Source organism: Trachurus trachurus, assembly GCF_905171665.1.
Source record: "Trachurus trachurus genome assembly, chromosome: 16".
Classification (NCBI taxonomy): Eukaryota; Metazoa; Chordata; class Actinopteri; order Carangiformes; family Carangidae; genus Trachurus; species Trachurus trachurus.
In genome coordinates this window covers 21,486,798-21,505,694 of record NC_139902.1, presented here as the reverse complement: position 1 = coordinate 21,505,694, position 18,897 = coordinate 21,486,798, and the positions used below count along the sequence as shown (strand labels likewise).

The following is an 18,897-nucleotide window of genomic DNA, read 5'->3' as shown; positions in this document are numbered from 1 at the left end:
TCCATCCCTTCCCCATCTACACTTTTCACTCACATGTGCAGACTTTTTCCCCTTCTACCCTTTTCACCTGCCCGCACATTCGCTGTGCCCCTTGGGTGCTGTAGGTAGCAGACCCAGAAAATAGAGCAGCAGAACCCAGCAGTGGATTAGCGGCAGTGTGTGGAAGAGGCCATATCCAGACACATTCCTCTGGGGAAGTCAAGCCAGCTAATCCGACCCCAGTGCTTACTCTATCAACCCCCTACCAGCTGCACTTTGCCCCGGCACACAAACAGATATATACACAAACAAAATATAGCCCAGGCGTAAAGATTTCATCTCAAATGCATGCCATGGCATACAGCACCACAGCACGTGTATGTGCAGGCAGGCATACACATATTTTAGTGTACATCCCTCAAGGCTACACGTGTAAGGTGCATCACACTGACGCTTGTATTCACATGCGCATACACTCGTGAATACCAGACACACGGTATAGTAGACCTATGCATTCACCAGCCCTAACCCCCCACAAGACCCCCTCTGGGAACCTTTGCTTATGTGTCACAGAGACCTTCCCCAGGTGTCAGTCCTCATACATGGTCTCTGCTAATCAGAACATGCTTCCTGGATTCACAAGTAAGAGCCCGAGTCCCTGAGGGGAAGACAGAGTCTGTGCAGTCACTGTAGCACTCTGACTGACTGTTCAGTCAGGCTGATTATCTGGCTGGTTAGTTGACTGGTTGTTTTCTTCCTACAGTACATTCAACACATGAATTCCCTTTCAGTATAAGCTAAAGCATGCAAACCTCCCTCCATGTAAACGCAGAATGCTCAACTGTGTTTGCACTCATGTTTGCATGTGCAAGAGCATGTTTAATCTGGCGTGTGTGAACAGGTCATACATCGACATGGACACACGCACACAGATGCACACAAAAACAACAGGAGGATCAGGCAGGAGGCAGTCTGATTGCTCATCAAGCAGCAAGCGAGAGCTGGCGAGAGGCATCAATACAACTGAAGCCCACTCTCCTGGGCCCACCTGTCGATTACAGTGGTAAAGACAAGCTGCCTGGTGCCTCAATCCATTCCCAGCAGCCTCCACTGGGCCTGTAGACACCTGACGAATTCTGATGCCAAGAGGGAATAAGGGACCTTCCACTTCACACTAGCGGATACACAGAGGTTTGCCTCTGCTGCATAAACCATTGAGATAAACAACTCTACAGAGAAATGGAGCAAGGATAAGAATCTATCGCTCATCTAGTAGCGATTCAGTTTGTATGGCCACAACGAGATCTTGCTCTCCACAGAAACATGTGAAATGAGATTTTCACAAAACGCCATAAAACATTTCATTGATTCATTCACTTCAAAGACGCAATAAATACTGTATAAAACACATTTTACCAAGTGCAAAGCCCACAGTGCTACAACTATTTACACAGCAAAATCCAAAATAAATGTCATGCCATTATAATCATAAATGCTTCATTTATCACCATTCAGCCTCCAGAGTTAAATTATGTTTTCTAAATATTTGGCCAAAGGACAGCAATCCCATTGCCCTCTGCTGCCTTGTAATTAGACAAGATTAGAGAGGGATCAAGCTGTTTTCTCCCATTTCTCCTCCCAAGGGAAAAGCAGGAGAGGGGTGGGAGGTTTACCCCGTGTAGCCAAATAACCTTGGAATGGAAACAGGAAACATACCAAAAACACGATACTGTGGAGAGCAGATTTGCACTTTGAAGTGGCATCTCAGGAAGAGAAGTTGTTTCTCTTGTGTTTGCTTGTTCAATCAATTAATTAACGTTCTGACAGACAAGTATCCATAAATCAATAACATATTACTCTGATGTACTGGTTTTTGGTGGGAGCATGATGAAAGCAGAAGTCAGTTTCCTGTCTAAAGTGGCTGCATTGACAGCAGATACTTTCAGCACCACGGACAGCTCCCATACGGCGAGCTAACCGAGGAGCGCCTTTCTCCTCAAATCCAAAGAGATTTATTAGTTTCCCATGTGACCTTACCCTGCTGACTTCACTATAATAAATCTCACCAACATCAAGACACAGGATATTGATTCCTATGCAGCTAATTGCAACTTGTTATTAATCGGGGAAGCCACAACCAGGCTGTGTGTTGCACCTCACCTGATATTTCCAAAGCTGACACTCTGTCAGGCTATACAGAGCCACAACAATCCAGAGACCGTGTTGTTGTTGAAACAGGGAACGAAAGCCACGCACAACAGGATGGATCAGCAGCTCTTGAAGAAGCAGCTATGTATTTGAATGTGTTGACCGGATGATGTTCATTCTATGTGCAATCACGGCCTCTCACTTCACTCATCCCCTTTTCCAGTGCGTTTCAAAGTAGAGGTCGGTGACTCTTCCGAAGCTAGATGGCAGAAGAGCCCCACTGCAGCTGAGCTGCGCTTTGCGCCGTCATCATCCCATCTTTGCATTGCAAATTGCCCAGCCCATCACTCCCAATAACGGCTCCGCTCGATCTCCAAAATGAAAATCAGAGTTATGGTGGGATTGCCTACCGGGCGAATTTCTTTCATCAGCTTTCGGGACGGGATGCTGTCTGTCTGAGTCTCACCTAACCCCCTCATCCCACCCCCACCATCACCTCTCTCTGTCTTTCTGTCTCTCCCTCTGTGACTCTCTCTCTCACACACACACACACACACGCACACACACACACACACTGTCATTAACAGAGTTCATTTCTTCCTCAGGATTTACATTCTTCCCATAAAGACATGCCTCCTCCTCCCTTGCCACCCACACCTCGCGGTTCCTACTTCATGATTTGTTACCCACACATCAGCCACATCATACTCACACAGGACACCTCTCCCTCTCTGCGCCCCCTCCCCACCACCACCACCACCAACACCAACACCACCTTTTCTCTCTCACTCTGTCGTGGTTCAATTGCAGATCGATAAAAGCAGCGTTCAAACTGTTAAGGCTAGACTCCTCTCTCCGTCCTCGGTCGCTTTATAGGGATTCAAAGAGAAAAAAAAAAGTTGAACAGCAGACACGAGAGCGCACAGCCAGAGATCCTCACACTTGATGCCCCTCTCAGCAGAGATGGTTGAGCCCTCTTCCAGGTTGCTGTGGTCCTCTCCTAAAATTCAGTCTTGCTCACTTCTCTCCTATCAGCTGACATCGCTCGGCAGGCGGCTCTGCCTGTCTCTCCACTGAGAAGGCAAAAGGGAATCTACTTCAACCCCACAGAAAAGAAACCATAGGCTGTAGCTTATATGTGTTAGTTGTGAACATGAAGGGGATTTACAGAGACGGATACTACGACGGATCTATTGAACTACGGGACGTCTTCAACAGGAGATGCGTTAAATGTGGCCGAGGGGACTTTGTTGTTCAAGCTAAAACGATGAGGATTAGGACGGGGATTGTTTTTTGGAATCTCATCTTTTCACTGATGTTCACTTGTGTGAAAGGTACGAGCCACTGCAGCAATGCTCCGTGTTTTTTTTGATGCGCTTTGCTGTGCCTGTGCGCGCGTGTGTTTGTGTGCGTGCGTGCGTGCGACAAATCAAAAGCTTTAACGTTACAGACGTGCGCACAGAAAAACAGGCTAAAGCAAGGTTTGCTGGATGGAGTTTCAAGGGACGCATTTCACCGGTTTGGCGCTCATTGAGGCTCTGAGCCGCTCAATAGATATTCTTGCGGTAGCCTACGCTCCTTCTAATAGTCTACGTGAGCTGCTTTGCTTAGTAGGCGAACTAGTGAATTGTTGAGGCGCAAGTGCATGCACTGCAGATTTCCTATAGGATGTTTGGAGATTCTCATTTATTTAGGTCTAAAGCCGTTCGCCTCTTCTCTTTCCTGAGTCGAGTTTTTCAAGTGTTTATGCGGGATCTGCGTCAGGCCAATTTCTCGCCAGAAATGTTAGTGAAGCCATTCAGGAGGGGGTCGAAGCAGTTTGTAGTGTGGAACCAATTTGTCCACTGGTGTTTATCGGACTTGCCAGTGCAGGCAGGTGTAAGGTGGGCTTGTTAGTATTCCAGTGGCTCTTTCTCGGGGGTCTGTGCCTCTGAATACTCACTGGAGATGGTGAGGTAACCGCTGCTTCCATTTCCCCCCCTTAAACGCATCAGCTACATTTATGTAGACCGATGGAAATTCCAGTGAGATGCCACTTTTATGACACAGCTTTTCTATTGAGAGAATATGCAGCAAGACGATTCCCATACTTTGTACTGAGCTGCCTCACACCCTGTTTCACTCAGCAGTGTTTCCATTCATATTTACATCCAACAGCTTCACATTAGTCAGAGCAATTGTTGCCTTTTGACCACGTAGCCATGTGCTCATCCACTGTCCACTGGCATTTGTACAGCATTTCCAGGGGAATAATAAAAATCAATTTCTTGCTTCCTTGCAATTTCAGTTTACATGTTGATCATCAAGACTGAGTGGAACTGTGTGTCATGTCACACTCACTGTGGGAAATTCTCATTTCCAGCTAAAAGCAGAAAAAAAAAAGGAAATTCAATATCAACCCACAAAACGTTTTTTTCTTCTTCTCTAGTATTTAGGTGTGTGTGCGTGTATTCAGAAGTATTGGGTCTGAGTGTATGGCTTTTCATCTGTTCAGTGCATATGTGTGTCTGGGTATGAGCACTCACAGATATCAATTTACATGCAGATTGTTCACCATGTGAGTAATTCTCATGTCTGTCTACTGGGGGTGGATGAAATGTGCAGCATGCAGAGTACCAGCGCCCACCAAGAATGAGCCAAGTCGAGCCGAGCAGAGTCGGTCACAGTTGCTGTTTCATCACCACCCACATTGTGGCAATGTCAAACCCCGAGGCCACTGCCAATCCTCCTAGTTCTGTTACTTATTAGGGAGCCAGCCAGCCAGGAATTGGGGAGGGAGGGAAGGAGGAAAGGAGGAAAGGAGGAAAGGAGGAGGAGGAGGAGGAGGAGGAGGAGGAGGCCTGGGTCTTCACTTGGAAAAGAGCAAAGGAAATAGTGACAGAGAGCAAGGCGAGGAGGAAGAACCACAGAACAGCTGTTGTTCCTATGCTCTGACAGTTGACACAGTGTTTGCAGAGGTAAAAAGAGATCTGCAATATCTGGGCTTATGACTCACTTCTCCTGCTAAGATAATGATGCTGTAAAAAAAAAAAAGCCCCTATCTGGCAAAGTTTGTTCTACTCTCCTCAGATATGAGTGCTTTTTTCATTCGGTATAAATTGGATTATTTTTGAGTCAGGACCTTGTGTGTGGGTGAATCGGAGTGCTGATTCCCTGTATACAAAGTTATCTCAGTTACCTGTTTGATTCTTGGCACTCTACACATAATATCATGAAGCGCTGTTAAGTGAATTTCTGTGACAGTGACGTGCGGATAAAGAAATGCTATTTTCTCATTGCAGCAGTCCACAACCAAACAACTGAGGCAAATCCACTGCAACTGTGTCACCTAATCCTCGGGGAACTTATAAAACTGCATGACACAAACACAGATTTAGGAAGCTCAATTGCAGCCACTGTTTTCTTAAACAGAGCAAAAGACACGGGTCAAATGCAAAGTGGATTCCCTCACACTGACAGTGAGCACTTTACTGTATCTTCAATACAAGAGCTGCATTTGCATTTTTATCTTATGGCAGTCAGGCTACATCTATCGATTGGGGAACGATCAATCAAGTTCACAATAACAAATCGGTCACAAAGCTGAGTGTACCCCGTTCTTATTGTGTAGCCTAAGTAGTTGATCATATCGTGTGAGAGCGCCAATGTTCGTATAAAGGAATTTGAAATATGGCAAAATATGGCTACAGCCTCCTGGATCTACTTTTTAACAGTATGGAAGCTGATGGATGTCATAATACCTTGTCTATCAGAATCAGAATCTACTCACACACGAGTTTTTGTGTTTTGGGATGTTCAGATATGAGACTGTCTTAATGGTGACCTGCAGAAGTGAAGTAGGCAGGGATATGATCGTCATGGGAATTCAAAGAGACACCACAGGAGAGGACAAACAGAACACACGGGCACTGTTCTGTATCTCACACTGACATTGGCACATCAAATGACAGTGAACGATTAATGATAGTGAACAGATTGTTGGAAATTGCCCATCTGTTGTGTTCCACCAATTCTGTTTATTGTAATTATGCCTGTATATGTCAAATTTCCTTCTAGTGCCCATATTTTGTTAAGAAAAAGTTATCTTCTTTTTAACTCCATATCGGCCAGTCACTGATTGCCGGTAATCAGGTGGGTTCTGCACAGACAGTAATCTGGCCACTGAGCTCTTGATGAAGACTTTCTCTCAATGTGATTATGTAAACAGGCTGGAAAGGCTGCTAGGGCTAATCAGGATTACAATTTGTCTGTGTAATTATACACTATCTACAGGGAATGTGGGGCATTATCCCACTGCCCCTCAGGTTCTTGATTTCCGCAAGTGAAGACGAGTTGAAGTGCAAGAAAACTGTGGACAGTCTCCCGAAGAATCACCTGGGTCCAACGATATCTAGGAGGAACAGTTTCCTATTTTCTAGGATTCAGGAACTTTGTATGCCAGCAGTTTTACTCCCTGGATTCCTGACGCCTCTTTTAGTGCTGGAATTTCACTGGATGGTCCTAGTTGTCTACCAAAGTACTACTCAGCTCACCCACTGGCCTCTTGCCCATGGTATTAGGTCTGGACCGAGCTGTTAGATGGTGCTGACAGATGCCTGCAAAGGTTGGATATAGTTTGCTGGTTCTGATTAAGTCAATCCTTCTCAGGTATCAGTTTTAATATAAGCAGTACTCTTGGGGGAGAGAGATTGGCAATATCTTGTCTTCAGGAAGAAAAAAATCTCACAGTTTGTTGAGATTAAATGTAATGGGTTGAGGAGAAGTAGCTTCCACAGTCAAGGCTACAGATTCAAGATGGACTGTAATGCACCTCAGGTGCCATTTTCAGAGGGGATTAAACTCTGTTAACTGCCTGGAGGCATATTTGCTGATAAAAATGTATGCATTTATTTGGCTTTATCCACTCAGGTTAAAATCTAAAAAACCCTGACAAGGGAGATATTTTCTATCACAATGTATCTTTTCACCTTTATAAGAAGGAATGTAAATGCAGCAAGGCAGTTATTTATAAGTGAGATGTCGTGTAACTAATAAACCAAAACTGCTGCACATGAAACCCATGTGTATTTCCAATGTGTTCACTGAGGCACATCAACATCTACACATTTGGGCTTTTTTTTCTCTTTGATCTCGTCAATAATTGCATCCGCAGTATTCAATATTTTCAGTGTTTTTCACTTTATAACCCACATATTTTCCCTCAGTCTTCCTCTGCAATGCCCACTGCTCTTCTTGTTTGTGTCTGTGGCTGTCAACCGGAGTTTTGATGTGTGACAGGGGAGCAGGCAGGGGTGAGGCATGGTCGGGGAAACAAAGTGGGGTGATATGAAGGTAATTGAGGAGGCAGTCTGCCTAGAGGAGGTTGATGCGATTTCATAGCATATTTCAATGGCAATTAAAATGATAGGTGTGGATGGCTTAACATATCCCTGTTTAGACCCTCTACTATACTACTTTGCTTCCAGTGCTGAGGAGGCAGCAGCTAGACCACACAAACCTAGACAGACATAGGTAGAAGTAGAACATATAAACTCAATGGATCAGCTGCTAAAGAAATGATTGATCTCCTCATAAATGTGATACTGCTGCCAATTTTACATTTGCCTTCACTGTTTTTAGGATTACCAGGAGTAAAATAGTATAATTGTGATCTCTCATGCAGGGTTACAATGTTTTTTCAAGCGCAAAAACACATTCAGGTTTCTGCTGTGCGTACTGAAAAAAGTCATTGATTGACTAATCATTTGATTTTAGGGTTCCACGCTGTGTACATTGGCCTACGGTGCTGCCCTGCAGCGCTGTATTTATTAAAATACCTATTCATTCCTTTTTGTCTCCTTTGGCATGATACCAGTAATTTTGATCAAAAGGGCATCAACAACAGTGGGAAATGCGACTGATAGCGAAGAAACTGAAACCAAGCCCAGTCGATATCATCAAAGTGGCCTCTGTTTAAGACTTGGAAAAACACACAGAAGGAAAATAGCATCTTTATTATGCCACCTACAGGCAATGAGTTACAGCTGTAGTGTATTTTGTTGTCTTTTCAACACTGTGTTTGTGTGTGTACTAGTGTCTGATATTTTGTACTTTACAGTTTTACACCTGAAAATAAGTATTTGTCCAATGCCTGTCTACGTTAAACATGATGATTAACTCAATATCTTTGGGGTTTTGGACTGTTGTTTGGATAAAACAAGATATCCGCTGAAAACATCATCTCGAGCCATGGGAAGAGAAATAATAGGCTTAAAAAAATCTCTCACATTTTATTGACACATTATTATTTGAGAAAATAATCGGCAGACATAAATGTGAGCTACATTGCCTATCTGCTGTTTTTCTGATTACTACTTGACACTTTGGTTAAGATTAGATTATTTTCAAAAGGGAAAAAAATGCTTTATTGATTTAAAGAAAACCTTTGGTTGCCTCACATAGACTGGTTGAATTGTATTTCAATTTGAGTACTGTCTGTATTTCACATACTTTGGAGGTGCGTGACACAGTAATTGCAGGAACAATTAGCATTAGATGGGAAACACCTCATGCAAAGAAAAGACAAGCTTTTTAGAGATTCAGCTGTAATAGTCGTTGCCTGCAGGGGGCACAAGTGAAAGAAAAAACAAAGCAGCTAGTATTACTTGTCCTTTCTGAGGAGGCCACAGGGCAGCAGTGTGTATAGAATTGGTCGAACAAATTCAGGCAGGATCTGCAACCTGCTAAATGTCAATGAGGCGGTGTGAGATTGTGATTGAGTTTCAAGTGAGTTGCTTTGCATCTAAAAGCACGTCCTCTGGATGAGAACAGGCTGTAAACTGGAGGAAGATGTTTACTTGGAAAGTGAAAAGCAGTCGAGTGTTGTCACAGCCTCTGTTTGTTTTCAGATAGAAAGAGACAGATTCTTGTTCTGTGCACTTCTTCTTTTCCTTTTTCAGGGATAGTGAAGTGTTGATGTTATTGTTTGTTTGGAAGATTGGAGGATAGAGAGACAGGCGTCGTATTAGATGTGTTGTTGGCTCACACTTTTGTGTTGTACAGCAGCTCTCACAGTGGTGGCCCTGGCATCAGGTGCAATATGGCTCAGAAGCACTTTGAGGAGGTATTGGTGTCTAGCCATATAAAATACTGTATCTTCTGGGAAGTAGCTTAAGCACCAGCAGCATGCAGACGTTAAAAACATTTATTATAGTTGGCCACACAGACACACAACCTCTGTTATTTCCTTGTGCAATGGTCTGCAGTTTGGGGTGTGTATTTGTGCATGTGCCAGCTGTGTTTCATTGTGGCAGTGTATTTGATTTTAGTATTTTTCACCTCAGTGGTTGGCAATTTAAAACCACCAAATGGAATATTTCAGAGCCCTTTTCCAAATTGCAATGACACACTCATGAGGTAATAGTCATTCTCTAGAAAGCCTCTTTTCTGTTTCTGCTGTATGGAGCCCATTTGCCTTTCATCAACCATGCAGACAAGCATAGTAAGGTCCTGCGATTATGCACATTCTATCAGTGTGAATTGTGAAGGTGCCGCACAGCCATGCAGATAAAATCCTTCTCTTTGGGGACATCAATTTAAGATTTCTGTCTACTAAGGTTGCTGTCTGGAGCCTAGCAGTCATCATTGTTGTATCCCTGCTTGCTCTGATGAAAAATTATTTTCACTTCGCTCCATATTTTATGTCTGTACAGCTTGTCATAGATCAGAGAAAACAGTGCTTGGATTTCTTAAAACAAAATTACAGCTAAATGTAATTTGGAAGTGCTGCAGCAACTGTGATTTGATATGGTGCAGACCCTGAAGATTTATGATCTAAAGGTGTGACAACACACAAACTACAGGTCATTTGTTTCTCGCCTTTGTTTGTTTCCTCAGATCAATGGAAACATAATCTGTAATTTTAATTTCCTTCCCTTTCTCCCTCTTCCTTTTACAATTTAAATTCACATTGCTCTTAATATGACAATCATTCCCCACAGTTACAGTCTCCTGAAAATTGAACTTTTGACAATCGATACTCGGGAGTGTCTCTGTGTAACACATCTGTCTCTCTTTGTGGTATTTTGTAAGGCTTGTGGATATAACAGTGAAACAAGAACTTTGCTGCAAATGAAACCCACCAGGATGTTTGTTGACCTTTGTTTTGCTTGGTAAGGGCTCTATCTCTCCAGACAGCGTACTGTAACCAAGACTCGCTGATGGATATCTTTATATTGGCTGACTCACCTTTGGGGTCAGGTGCAAATCAATGCAGGTTTTTTTGTACTTTCCCTTTGATTGCTAGGAGTGGTGTTGTTGCTTCCCTCTCTGCTTGTGATAGGCCATCATCATGAACAATGATGAAATGCCACCCAGACAAAGAAGTGTCCTTGAGTAAACATGAACACTGAAGTAAGTGGTGAGGAAATGGAGTATCAAGCAGAGAGAAAATAATACCAAAAATAAGTCAAGAAGAGAGGCTTGAAAGCAAACTCAGTAGGCTTATAGATATAGGGCTCAGGATTTGTTTGAAGAAAGATACTGTGATGTATGAAGGGTGAAAGCAACACACTATTCATGCATAGATCGGCTGGTAGTGCAAGTGTTCAAAGCAAGGCTCAAATTGCTGTGTTATTTTGGTGCTGCAAGAGTATTTACATTTAAGCCATGCATTTAATTTACTTGCAAATTTTTGATAGGTGATACACTGACCCTTACAGTACATCCTTGCACTGCCACTACTGATAACACATGGAGTTTATTCATATTGAGGTGTTTATTCTCTGCTTTTTATTTCCCTATCACATATACAGGCAAGGTATCTGGCTCTGCGTCACAGCTCAAATCTGTATTTTAACATAAAAAAAAAAATCCAGCTGTATTCAGTATTTAAATTCCAGGTGTGAGTAAAAAAAGAAATCATTTAAAAAAAATCATATTTGAAGCTTTAAAACAGTAGTCATATACTGTAGGACTTTTTTTTAAAAAGAAGAAACCAGTTCACCCCATTTCTTTAGTGTCTTGGTTCAGTGCATGATTCATTCACACTCTGCTGGCAATAATAACACCAGCTTTGGAGCATTTTTACAAATGCATCCAGGTGCATTGGGAGCTCAGGTGGTAGAGCATGTTGGCCATTAGTCATATGGCGGCTCAACCCCAAGCTCTTCCCACTTGTGGGGAAAAAGTAGTGATTGCAATGTAATGATGCTGTTTCCACTCAAACTGCAGACCCTTTATAGTGTCCAATAGACCAAGCCAAATTTCCTCACAACAAGCCTTGCAGCTGCAGCTTGTCTTGCTGATGTTTTGTTTGTCCACACACCAAAATGAAGCGTCTAACAAGGAACCGAAGACTAACACTCTTTGTTGTGATGCATAAATGTTGTTGCTCTCCAGATGCCCCGTGCTCGCAGGCATTTGATCTATGATCTGAAATCTTTAGTTCACAACCTTAATACCATGCAATGTGCAGTGCTGCTGTACTGATGCATAATGTTTTCCCTGACAGCTGCCAAGGGCGGGGGGACTATGATATTTGTTTAATTGCCTGTACTTTGAATGACATTAGGGCAAAAAAAACAAAACAACCATAATAGACAGTGCTTTCTAAGCTACAGGATTTTGTTAGATTAGATCGACTGTTATTGTCTCACTGGAAAAATTACTTTGGACGTGAAGCCGCCACATAAACCAGAGACAATAGACAGTCGATAAAAGACAAATACAGCACAATAGACAGCAGATAAATTCAATACACTTTAAGGACAACATAGCAAATGGAACACAATAAATTTGCCAAACTAAGCGCTGCAGTCTTTCATCAGAATTCAGTTTCACTGCTTGGGGAAGAAAAGACTTTGTCTGGCAGTTAATTCTGCCCTGCAGGTTCTCAAGCAACTACATGAAGGAGCAGGTCACACTGTGAATGTTTATTACCCGAGTCTGCTTAATGGGGGCCTGTTCAAAAAAGCCTAATTAGGATGGGCAATTTCTCACACCCATCAACAATTACACTATCAGTCATTACCCAATGGTCTGTTTGTCACTCATAATAATCAGAAAGATGGTAAAAACTCCTTCTACCTTCTGCCGGCTTCACATAAAACTTCTCTCTTCGTGGACTTGCTACAAATCTAAATTTGTGGCAGAGGGAAAACATATTGTCCGTCCACTTTTTTGTACACTAGTCCATGCACAGGAAAGTCAAAATGTTGTGAATGGTTTTCTTCCATGCTAAAAGTAAACCCTAAATAAGCAATTCGCCAGCCTGCAACAAATTTGTTTAGGCCTTGAAAATAATAGGATACCCTCAATGATGCATACAGAATTTTGTTTACAAAATCAATCTTATTTTACATCCATGCAGTGTACACCATTGTGGCTCATTAACGGGATCATTCTGCCCAAAATATCTGTATTCACTGGGAAGGGATCAGTTTGCATTAGTGAGAAGCAGCAGCAGGCCAACACCACATATACAGAAAGCTCATCAGGGAGGAAGACAAATGACATTTTCCTATCTGTGTTTTGATCAGCAAGTCTAGCAAATAACAAAGTGATAGGCACCAATGGCGTGGTGAAGTGAAATTGTGCAGTATGTGTGTATATCCAAAAGGCCAGGGGTTATTGTAACTATTTGAGGAACAGCTGGGACCATTCTTGAGCTATCTGTCAGTCGGACTAGCTGCCTGCTGAGGCTCCACTTTCTTTCAGACTTGTGTGTTATGATACTGATTCATAGTTCTGAACTGCGTTTCCCCCACTGTGCAATCACAGCATGTTGTTAATTTGGTTTCTCATCACAATTTATGGTCGGCGTTGCAGCATGACGATTACATGCGTTTTACAATTGAAGTGATGATGGAGGTCATAGCTGGCAAACAAGCGGTCACAGTTGGATTCAAAGGAGACACGCTGTAGGTTTAAGTGGTAAATGGGTTGAATGCATGTCCCCCCTCCTGTACAAGGAAGCACATGTCAAGTGTTTTCCTTTGAAGTAACAAGATGAATGTTTACAATGTTCTTTTTATAGATAGAGCTTTTATGGAGACGACAGTGCTTAACATATTACAAGCTTGTATGATTCAGAGCATTGAAAAGGAGGATTCAAATTCATAATGGATAGCTTATAGAGAGAAAAAAAGAAAAACTAGGAGGGCAATAGATGGTGGGAGGGGGTTGTTGGAGAAAATGAGAGGTAGAGTTGCAGTGCATGGAGGGAGAGAGAGAGAGGAAGAGGGAGAGAGAGAGAGATGACGTTTAAGATTCTGGGAACAATTGACTGAGGAGGCAGTGAATGAAGGTGAGTGAGACAGAGAGGGTGAGAAAGGAAAAAGCTGAGGGAGATACAAAGAGGGGAAAAAAACACAGATGGTGCGAGAGTTGCAGGGATAATGAAGGATGAAAGGAATACATAGATCTGAGCAGGAGAAAAGGGGGGCGAGGAAGAAAGAGGGAAATAGATATCTTGGCAATGAGCATCTGTTCTGTCATCCCCAGGACATCAGAACAATCAGCCCCACAAACACTGCTAAGCAGTTCATACAAACAGCATTACTCTGAATAGTTCGCAACATTAGTCATCTAATGCTCAACAAACACTGAAATATTTCTTGGACTAATAGAGCTCTGTGGGCATTGTTCATGCTGTATAACTGTATAAACTGGGTGATACAAGAGCGCCTGAAAAAAACAAAAACAGTGGTACTTTTGTTGTGGAAGAGTGTGTGGGTCTGCAGAAGATTTACGGGCATTTTGCCTTGTTGTGTGTTGATACTCATCTATCCATCTATCTGATGAGCATTGCCTTTTCTATTCTGTTAGTCTACAATGGTTAGCCAGAGTTACACATCTCTGCATTGTAACCTTACCACAACTTAATCTAGTTTACTTTACTTGTAGTCATGGTTAGGAAGCAGTGATGAAATCTTCATGTCACTTTCATACTCTTTTTATTTGGCTGCTTTAACACAGTCTAACAGACATAATATCTAGAAAAGTGCCCACACCCAAACATACCGTAATACATGCACATACACTGAAGTTACATATGAAACATCTGCAAAAGTATACATAAAACCTAGATATTGGAACATTTTCATGTTTTGATATATTTATCAAGCCCATGCTAATAAATACACAGTTGCCCATAAAGTTGGAATGAAATGACTGTCACAATGTGATTTATTTTTGAAAGATAAAATGAAAAAATCATCACACATTTATTTTTTAATATATGTATATATTTTACTTAGTATGGCACTTTATATATTACAGTAGAAACGTATATCTTCTTCATATATCCAGAAGCTGTAATCCAAAAGCTAAAAAAGTATAATCTATACTTTCCCATAATGCAACTGAATACCATCTTTTATTAGACCCTCCTTGACCTCTTGTTATGACATCTTTCAAAGCTCATAACTCATAACTGTCTACTCTATTCTTTCTGTTTTCTAAGATCAGGCGATGATAGTCATGGTGGCACCATCTGATAAACCTTTTAATCTATTGTCTTAGACTAAAATCAGTTTCGCAAAAGGTTGCTGAGCATCAGATTAGTGTCTTTGTTACCCCCCACCCCTTTCTTACTGTAATACAGCTGTGTCATCCTTTAGAGAATGACCAGGTAAAATTTAAATTTAGCTAAATCTTTTCATAATTAAGTTCATAAGAACGGAAGAGGTGACTCCAAGATGAATAAAAGACTGAAACTGAGCATCAGTATTCAAATAGCGTAACGTTATGCATTTCTGCCCTCATTATTATCTGCTCCTGCTGCTTTGACTAAAGTGAATTAAGTTTAAACTGAAACTACAACAACATGCCTACAGGTGGGTTCACCTTGAGCAGCGGACAAGGCTTTCTCAAAATTCTTGTTCAAGGCGGTTTTAAAAGGTCGTGTGGCTGTGAACTATTCTGTTTTCATGCCTTTTTCATCAACTCTGACTTTTAAAATGTTCCACATGTACACAGTCTTATTGCTTGGTAGCATCTTTGTAAAAACAAAGACAATGTAGATGCAATGGTTAGGCCTGACATTATTTCATGAGTGACAACTTTAGCTACTGTACATGATCAGTGCAACTAGAAACATGGAAGAATAATATACAAACAAGCTATCAGACTGCAGTTATTCATCTGTCAACGAAAACCCACACGTTATCCATTGTGTTCATGTTTTTTTTTATCCTTGCAGAGGGCTATTATGGTATTCCCAAAAGCACTTGAAAGCAGCAACAATGCACTGGGTTACAGGTGGGATCATGTTGACCCTGTAGGCAGTGCATCAATGCTGCAAATTTGCCGTGATTACCCTGTTTGCTCAGTGGTGGTGGAAATAATTCCAACTTAGACATGCAACAAACCTTGGTGGGAATTTTTCCCACTGCATTTAGAACAGCAACGTATCACAAGACAACATTAGAACTGGGAGTACTGACATAGCTGTATCTATAAAAGAAGGCCAAGCCACTTTATGACGCAGATGGAGAAGGAGTGAACTGGACAGTTATGGTCAAGTGGAGATGTATTATAAGGTCAGGGACACCTGTGAATATCATATTCTGAGGGTGTTGCAAGATATACACATTGTACAAGAATGTTCAGCTGATAATGGTATTTCTGATCACAGAGCTGTTGTTTTGTGAAATGTAAACAGCTGCTAGGGTTTGTCCAAAATTAATGAAATGAAACAGCTTGACAACAGGGAAATTAATTGTCAGTTTGTGCCACAGTTTAAGATAGTGACTATTTGCTCACATCATTTTGTAAGAAGGCAGACATATTATTGGGAAAAAAAAAATTACCATTGGCTGTCTAGTTAGAGGCCATTTGAGTTGCCAAGCTGCCAAGATCCATCGGTTTTGCTTTTTTTTTTCTCTCATTCTCCAGTGCATGTGTATGGCCATCACTGTGCAAAACACGCACTTTACCTACAGAGTGTGAAAAGCTAATTACTCCAGGAGTAAATTGTAGGAGTAAACCATGCATCTTAATTAAGTTTGCATTTCATTAGACGACATTCAAGATGGCCTCAAATAAAATAGCAGTCTCTTCAGATGTGCACGGTGACACAGTGTGTGCAGCAACATGCTAATACATTGTGTGAGTGTAGGAGTGAGCTGGAAGTGGAAGTGTGGAAGAATAGGTGTGAAAAAGTGCAGTGTGGAGTGATCATTCACATTAACACCACAGAGGTTAGCCAAGCAATGAAATTATTCTCATCTGACAATGATGGTACTTAAATACACCATCCCACCCATGGGATGGGTTAGGTCTGTAGTGTATGTACTAGACTCAGTCCTAAGGCAACGTATATGTTGTTTGAACGCTCTTAACCTCCCAATTTCCCTGTGCAATGAATTTTATGGTCCCCATGTCACTGCAACTGCTGTTGACACAGAACTGGTCAAGACTTGGGGCAATGGCTCCAGTGTGTTTTCCACATAAAATGTACAACTACATGCCATATATTTCCATTTTAATGCCAAATAAAGCAAAAAGAATGTACTGTGCTTGTGCTTCTGTAACTTTGGCTCAGCAACCGTCGTACTGATTCTGAGTTTTTGTTTGTAAAATTTACCTTTCAAAGGACACCAAGATTTTGACTGACCTTTTTATTTTGTGAACATGATTTCCAGCTTTTGCACAAAAAGGGGGATGACTGGTAACAGGTTAACCTAATAAGTCAAGGGTATTGATTTTTAGTGAGTCAATGCACCAAGGTGCAAAGATATATCTTGTGTGGGCTGTGAAACATAATGTTAAAGGCTTGTGGCATCAAATTGGCAGAGCTTGCTTATTGCTTGTCTCTGGGGCTTTCTGACCCACTGCAAAGAATTGGGCAGCAATAATGCATCACAAGCGCTTTGTTCAGTCTGAAACACTGAAAAACATCACAAAATCCTCAATTATGTATTCCTCTTCCATTATTACAGCAGTAGGTGTTACAGCCTATTCTCTTTTTTTTAATTTGAAAGGTGAACTGAAAACATAAATGGAAACAAAACTTGTTTCTTATTCAGCGGGTTGCCAGATTCCCCTCACAGCTTGTGCCAGCTGAGAACAATGTGGATTTTCCAAACAATTTGTTCTCAGTTGAAGAAATATTGCACCTGAACTCTACACGGTGCATGCAGTTGTTACAATAAAAGTGTGAATAGCAACTGTACTGGCCAAGTGAAAAAAAAAACAGTTTTCAAGGCATTCAAGTTATTCATTGCTGCTTTGATGCTAGCGGCAGGCCAATTAAACACAGTTTGTGTAAGGAGGACTATGTACTTCTTTTCTTCTATATGTTGTAGAACATTTTACTTTATAAACATCTCAACTACAAAGAAAGTTCTTTTGTATGTATCTGATAATGATTGGTGTTTCTTTTCTCTTCTTTCAGGTTTCATCCATACTTGTGGAGGCACTTTAAAAGGCAGAAATGGGACGTTAGAAAGCCCCGGGTTTCCTTATGGATATCCAAATGGAGCAAACTGTACCTGGGTGATTGTCGCTGAGGAGGGAAACAGGATTCATATAGTTTTTCAATCTTTCGCTGTGGAGGAGGAATATGACTTTTTATCTTTGTATGACGGGCATCCACACCCGGCTAACTTCAGGACGAGGTAAGGCTGCTGCCCTGAAGCCACGCACCTTGAAGGCCGTGTTTGATGGCCGGCAGGCAGGGACTGAAAGATGTGAGGGAGGAAAGCCTTCAATGATCACTTCTGACGGAAAGTTCATTTTTAATGTACACATGACAAAGACTGTTTATTCTTGTCAGTGAGGTGTCAGCAGCAGGGTGTGAGGATTGTAGTGTGTCATAGCTTTACTGACATGGTTTCATGTGTTGAGTTGAATTGTGTTCAGAAAAAAAAAGTTCTGAGGTTTTACATTTTCTGAAGAAAAAAGGTTTTGAAAAGTGTTTCATTCATGAGGGACAAATGCAAAGACATTTCTTGTACAGCAAGACCAAAACAGAGGCTATATGTATACATATTTATTTCTTGCCATGTGTTGTATCAGTGTAATTTTAAATCTGTATGCTGTCGTGTCCTCTGATTGCAAAGAAAACCATTGATCTGAGAGCTCTAAGCATAGCCTTAATTTCTGAATGAGAATGCAGTGTTGGCTTCTCTGGCTGTCAACTCAGTAACTGCCAACCCTTTATTTTAATTCTTAACCACAGGACACAGAGGAAGAAAAAAAAACATCAAACACAAAGATTTAGCTTTTTTCATGTTAATCAATGAATGGCCAAATAATTGTTTACTCAGGGTGCTTTCTACATTCTCACAATAGCCTGACATTCAAGTGCTGTGGTACAATTTTCCTCTTCCTGTTTATTATTGTTTTCTCTCTCTCAACTAATTATTTGGCTCAAAACCTTGCGTTTGATTTTGGTATTAAATTCACATACTATGGTTAAAAACAATTAAATAATTTAGTCATGTTGAGATGACAGTCCTGTGCTGGAGAGGCTTTTACTGAAGCTAAATGAAAGATATTTTTAGGGAAGGGCATACTAACACGCATACATGTAAAGAGAGAGAAATATCAAAGACACCCCGTTCTCCTCACTGTTCACCATTCTCAATGCTTTGTTTTTTTGGTGGGAGGTTTAGGCTACTTGTCAAGGATTTTTAATTAATATAACATTTGATGCTTTGTATTACTGTAAGTGTGCTATCACCAACGTGAGCATTGCAAATAGGCTTAAGGCCATGAGCAAATCATTATTGACTTGCCTACAGAAATCCTTATATAGAAATATTTTTGTTGTTTGGCAATAAAAAA

The 18,897-nt window shown here is 41.4% G+C and overlaps 1 protein-coding gene across 1 annotated transcript in view; it reads left to right on the top strand.

The window, feature by feature from the left end:
* Positions 1 to 3,280: 3,280 nt before the first annotated feature.
* LOC310999374 (CUB and sushi domain-containing protein 3-like) overlaps positions 3,281 to 18,897 on the top strand; it is a gene marked incomplete at both ends in the record, with an annotated part of 211,290 nt that continues 195,673 nt past the window's right edge. Inside the window, 2 exons of the mRNA XM_083989775.1 lie at positions 3,281 to 3,461; positions 17,504 to 17,726. Of these exons, the coding sequence (XP_083845901.1) occupies positions 3,281 to 3,461; positions 17,504 to 17,726 (404 nt within the window). The remainder of the gene's footprint in view (positions 3,462 to 17,503; positions 17,727 to 18,897) is intronic.